Below are 6,064 nucleotides of genomic sequence, written 5' to 3'. Positions count from 1 at the left end.
TATCCAAAGCAATCACATTCCATTGTTTCACGTGGTCTTCAATACATTTCCCACAACGTGCATGGACATTGACCAGGCGCAGTTTGCTTCGTGTTTAGTAATTGACATTGGTCTCAGTCAGATGATCTGACATTATGGTGTAAAAATAATGGCTTCCAAAATTTCGTCCCACGCCCTTTAAACATTACTAACCTGCCACACACCGACTTTATTGTAAAATTAGGATAAACTATCCATTAAAATATTATAATCCTGAAAAAGTTAGATACATTGTTGGCTTTGAGTTAACCTAGCTAGCTTTACAGCCACCAATTTGGAGTTGCGCATGCAAATGTCCTCCCTTGCAGACTTGAGATGTTTGACGTTGTTGTTATTAGCTTGCTAGCTGCTAATTTAGCTAGCCACTTGACGGAACACACTCGTGTGGATTTGTTCAATGAAGTCTAAGTGAAAGTGATCCGGACAAGAGTAGCTAGCTAGCTAACGTTCAAGGCGTCAAGTGTCTTAAACATTGTTTCAAATATTGCCTGAAAGTTTAGCAAGCTAATAAATCGAGATATTGCCTAATTTTGGATCGAATATCGGATGCAAATTTACTGTAATCTCCGGACCAGCAAGCTGCTGAGAAGCTATCTAGTGTCGTTAGTCAGTTACCTAATTTAGTTAGCATCAACTACTGAACATTCTCCACCTATGTTTCGGAACATCGATATTCATTGTGCATTTTCCCGGAGGATTACAATTGCAGAATTGTCGACCATTGCTTTTTGTTGAATTATTTGCATAGCGTCTTAGCAACTGTATCAACTCTGCCTCTCCAGCTCCGACCGTGGCTGGCTGGCTTGCTAGCTAGCTAAGCTAGTTATCCAGCCTGCCGTGCCACCCGCTGTGCACTTCCCCCACTCACCTCCTTCTCCAGCCGGGTAGCTTTAGCTAGCCCGCTAAGTAAAATGAGACAAGCATCAACTATTTAACTGTGTAGCCTGCTGCAAAATGGATTGTAATCTGATGTATGAAGACACAACCATCACATTGTAAGGTGAGTTGTTTGGTTGAATAACATAACAGCTATTTGACGAATCCATTTCCCTGACCTTTAATGCTAACATTAGCTAACTAGTTGATTAAGGATGGCCAATCGCTAACGCGTTAGCTACACTGACTAAATTAGCTAACTATAACTACCGCTACTTCGACTAGTTAGCGAACGACTTGAATGTATTATCTGCTAACGTAAGTTAGCTAACGTTACAAGATAACTAAACATAGCTAGCTATGTTTAGTTAACTGTTGGCCACCCTTATAATTTCAACTGCGTAGCTAGTCAACTCAGTGCCGTAACGTTAGTTGGCAAGCGACCTATCTTGTTTCCTAGTTAGCAGCTATGTTCATCAATCATGTAGCTTAGCTAGTTTACCCAACAATTAATTCAAACAACCGTTGGGTTTGCTGTTTTGGACATATGCATTGTTGATTTTAGCTAGTAGTTGCTTATGTGGACTCAAGTGTGTTATTCTTGGTTAACTAACGTTAGGCAGGGTCATTGTTTGGCAATAGCTAACTAGGTCATAAATCAGGGTCCATTCAGACAAGCTAAGGTTAGCTGGTTAACTTGCTACTAGTAGTTAGCTCGGTGTGCTACACGAGTTTCGTTCTAAACGTTAATAAGTGGCTGAAATACGCTGTAAACGGAATAGGCAATCAACAAATTTAGCAGTGTCGTTGTCGGTGGTTTTCAGTTCTGTCTGTTTACAGTAATCATAGTGATCACTGATAGATTCTAGCTAGTTATTGGCTTGGTTACAAAATGGCTAACTAGTTACATGGCCACCCTTTACAAAAGTCACAATACAAGATACGTCTTCTTGTAGCCTATACTGTATATTAGGTAGCAGTAGAGCACTAACCGTCTCCTAGGGGAAATGGACCAGTCCCCCAAACACATCATTCTGCGTTATTCCAATTATACAGTTTGATATACTAGCTATGTGCTTGCCAAGTAACTCGCTACCTCAACTCCACGATGATTTCATCCACGGAGTTGCCCGCAGACTAGTTTTTGAAATGAACCTCTGACTCCTTCGATTTGCTATGTAGTCGATACTTAAATGTACATTGTTAAACATTTACCGTGTAGCTATGTTTGTCCTCTGTTACGTGGCTTTCTTTGTTAGCTGAAATCCATACTTTTTAATAAAACCTTGATCAAATACAACCACCGACTTTTTCCTCATTGCTGTTGCTCTAAAATGACAACTCAGCGCGAATGTGCATGTGCCAATTGAATCTCAACAAGGACTCAGCCAGTAGTTGTATTTGATTGCTTTATTACAATGTATGGATTTCAGTAAGGGTTTAAGATGTACGTTTTGAAGTATCATCTGCATAGCGCACGCTCAACTCCGTGGATGAAATCATAATGGAGTTGGGGTACTTGGCAAGTTATGTGCCTACTTCATGTTGATGTGCAAATTGTAGCCATCTTCCTAATTTTCATGGCAAGAAGATGTGCAAATTGTGATCTGATTCTGAACACAACCAGCTGCACTGGAATGAGCAATACTGTGGCTTGCTGTAATAAACACAGGGATTTGTGAGTTTGTCTTACAGTAGACCCAATTTAGTAAAACAAATTGACGAATGGGATGCGCCAAACACAGGAGGCTGCTGAAGAGAGGACGGCTCATAATAATATCTGGAAACCATGTGTTCCAGCCATTACTATGAGCCCATCCTCCCATGACTCAAATCACTACATACAATTAATTGTGCATTACATAAAGTATGTGGAGGCGAGGTACATTTGATTAGTTGTTCACAGTAGAGAAGGTTAGGACATGGATATTATTTATTTAGTCAGTTAAGAACAAATTCTTATTTTCAATGATGGCCTAGGAACAGTAGGACAGATTAGTACCTTATCAGCTCGGGGATTCGATCTTGCAACCTTTTGGTTACTAGTCCAACGCTCTAACCACTAGGCTACCTGCCGCCCCAATTAGCTGACTAATCTCCAATGTTGAAGGAAGTTTCTGATGAACTCCACCAATGGAGTGGAGCAGAGACCAGGCTTTGTGAAATTCAGCTCTGACTACATTGATTTGCCCAAGATCAATAAATGTAAATTATGAAAACGCTAACCATGTACCTATGTTTGTCTTCTGTAGTTGCGTGCCTTTGTTTTAAATCCATACTTTTTCAATAAAATACAACCACTGAGATTCAATTGGCACACGCGCATTTGCGCTGAGTGTTATGTGATTGTTTGATATCTATACGTTTTCAATAAACAAAGGCACAACTACAGAAGACAAACTGTTGTTGGGTTAATTTGGGCTGCAGCCATTACTGGAGGTGGCATAGTTGTGTGGCTTCAACTCTCACTAAATATGTCATATTGCTACATATTGGAAAATATAGTCTACATGGTTAACAAATCGATTACTCATACAATGTAATCTTTTTTTCACTGAACCTTTAGTCCGTATAATTTTAGCGGAACTCTGCTGCACAGTGATATGGCTTCAGCACGAAATTGACACTGTTGCAACAGGAAGTCATGTACACGGAAGTTGTATTTTCTTTGTGTATCTCGGTTTAGGGTTGTTTTATTTAAAGAAAACAACATTTAAGTTCCTATATTTTGTTCTTTTTCATACATGACGTGTGCGGGTTTGGATTATGTATTGCTGGCAAAACAAAGATTGAAATGTCTTCAAACATTTCTAATAAATTTAGCTAGTCACCGACACGCTATTTTCACGCAAATAGTTTGCGAATCCTGGGTAGCCAGCTAGCTACTTGGTTAGCAAGAAGGCTATCAGTTAACGACGTAGCTGGCGGTTTCAACTACATTTTAGCACATAAACAGCCATATTCATTCCGATAGATTGGATCGCGGTCATTCGATGACGTGTATCAAAATGATGCATTTAGTATCCCAATGCAAATAACTAAAGGTTTGTTTTGATTTAGTTATCTTCCTACGAACGTTAACTAGTTATATTTAGACGTCTCTCTTGGATTTGTCAGTCGTCTGAGGTTATGAGATAGTCAAAATCGCTAGCTGACGTCGGCTGTTTATTTAATAGTCTAGCTAGTATAGCTACTGCAACAATGTGAAATATCGGGCTTCTGCCCTGCACAAAAGGAAATTGAGCCTCGCATGATTTTGCGATTGGAAGTCCGATAACATAACTGTGACAACCGGTAGTTGTTGTTTTTTCCCGCGTAAGAATATGTAGTAAATCATGTGCATATTTAATGTTTATTTTGGTATATAATAACGTGGCTTGCCTGTAATATAATTCGGTGAGTTTATTGTTTGTTTATGTTTCAGATCTCTGTCAAGGAGATCACCAGAGGGGATGGACAAGCCGAAATCACACTGCGAAGAAAATGTCTCTGAACCGACAGGTACAATGATATATGTGCTGTGGTCAGAAAATAGTAGTAGTTGATCATTTGAATCATTTTCAACTATACACATTTGTTTTATTTCAAGGCTTCACAAATGTATAATGGCAGTTTCATTACTTCCTCTGCAACTATTCTCCAAGAAATGCTAATCTAGGTTCTATAATGTAGGTGTTATTGAGCAGATTTGATTTATTAGAACATTAATCAATAGATATACCAGAATTGCACTTTTTAAACATTTTTTGTTATGGATTTTCATACAGTAGCCTGTATAGGAATCTTCTTCAGCAAATGTTATCAGAATGCCACTTAATTTAAAAAGCAATATTCTTTGATCAAAAAGCATGTTGACTAATGTTATGTTGATTCCTCACCCAGCTGATGAAAGCGCCCCTACAGAGCAGCCAGTCCCCTCAGAGGGGGAGTCAGAGGCCCCTTCTGCTGCAGAGGACACGTCGGACACTGCTGCTGCCACTTCCAACACACATGTGTAAGTCCATTTTTAGATGTTTTTTTCCCCTCCAACATTTCAAATGACATTTATTGGCACATTCCAATACCAGTCACACACCCAGATGACATTCTCTACAAAGATTTTCCCATTGGTCTGCTAAGAGTTGATGAAAATCGTCAGATCATGAGGGCCGTAGTGCACTGCCCAGCATTACACGGGAGATGTGAAATCCCAAATAAGCTTTGCTGGATTTAAATTGTTAATGTTGAAGTATAATATGGAATGTAATAGTATTGAAGTTTGAAGTGAGTGCTATAGTCATTTTGCTTCTTGTTGACCTGCACATTATTCCTTTTTTGGATCCCCTTACCTGCATGTTATCTGTCTGACACTGTCTGCACAGGGAGAGTAGCGTGAGGGCCTGTGCTCTCTGTAACTGCGTGGAGCGCAGCTTGCACGGACAACGAGAACTCCGACATTTTGGGCCATCTTCCGGCCGGCCGGCCCTTGAGCCCGCAGCTTCATCACTGCCAGGGCCTGGGAACGATGACCTGTCTTCCATCGGATTCTCAGACTCCGACGCATCCTGTCTGGCAGCACAGTTGGAGGATACAGGTGGGACTCCACACATCACATTTTTATTTTGTTTTACTGAAACTGTTTTCTTGGTCAGGTCTTCCTTGAGGTAAAGTTCTTTTGACCTCAGTTGGATTAGGAAAATAGAGGCTTAAAAGGGGGTGTGTTACTAATATGTTACCCACTGGGGAGCTTGTACAGGCAGTGCAGTTCACATAGTAAGTCTATCCCCAAACCCATATTATAAAGCATTTTACAGAAATTCCAATTATTGATCAGAACAGAAGCCAGAGACCATACAGGTGTAGTATCTGATTGTTAATGTGTTGAGCAGGGGGTTGCTGGGTGCATCACTGGTGTGCACTGTGGTCAGATGGGGTGAAGCAGGCGGAGGAGGCTGAAGAGGAGCTGGTGAATGTGGACAAGGCCGTCATCTCAGGGACACAGCGGGTAAGTTGACCACTCGTAGATGACACAAATGACAAATGCCTTTATAGATTCCAGGACTCGCTATATAACGTTAACAATTGTTGCTGACCAGGAGTTTTATCGAAGAACTCCACTGATACAAAGCTGTGCAGGGTTCTGGGCTGTTCTGGGTTCAGCTTAGTGAAT

The 6,064-nt window shown here is 40.6% G+C and overlaps 1 protein-coding gene across 4 annotated transcripts in view; it reads left to right on the top strand.

Moving 5' to 3' along the window:
* Window positions 1-280: 280 nt before the first annotated feature.
* Window positions 281-6,064, top strand: part of kmt2d (lysine (K)-specific methyltransferase 2D) — a 40,572-nt gene continuing 34,788 nt past the window's right edge. For 2 of the 4 annotated variants that reach the window (XM_029722513.1, XM_029722510.1), the window contains exons 1-5: window positions 281-1,039; window positions 4,340-4,416; window positions 4,798-4,909; window positions 5,277-5,488; window positions 5,784-5,899. In XM_029722513.1, coding sequence (XP_029578373.1) covers window positions 4,368-4,416; window positions 4,798-4,909; window positions 5,277-5,488; window positions 5,784-5,899 — 489 coding nt within the window. In that variant the 5' untranslated portion in view covers window positions 281-1,039; window positions 4,340-4,367. Of the gene's footprint in view, window positions 1,040-3,518; window positions 3,960-4,339; window positions 4,417-4,797; window positions 4,910-5,276; window positions 5,489-5,783; window positions 5,900-6,064 lie in introns of those variants that run through there. The other 2 variants (XM_029722512.1, XM_029722511.1) reach the window with 2 other exon arrangements.

Source organism: Salmo trutta, chromosome 30 (genome assembly GCF_901001165.1).
Source record: "Salmo trutta chromosome 30, fSalTru1.1, whole genome shotgun sequence".
NCBI classification, from domain to species: domain Eukaryota; kingdom Metazoa; phylum Chordata; class Actinopteri; order Salmoniformes; family Salmonidae; genus Salmo; species Salmo trutta.
This window is presented reverse-complemented; position numbering and strand designations above follow the sequence as displayed.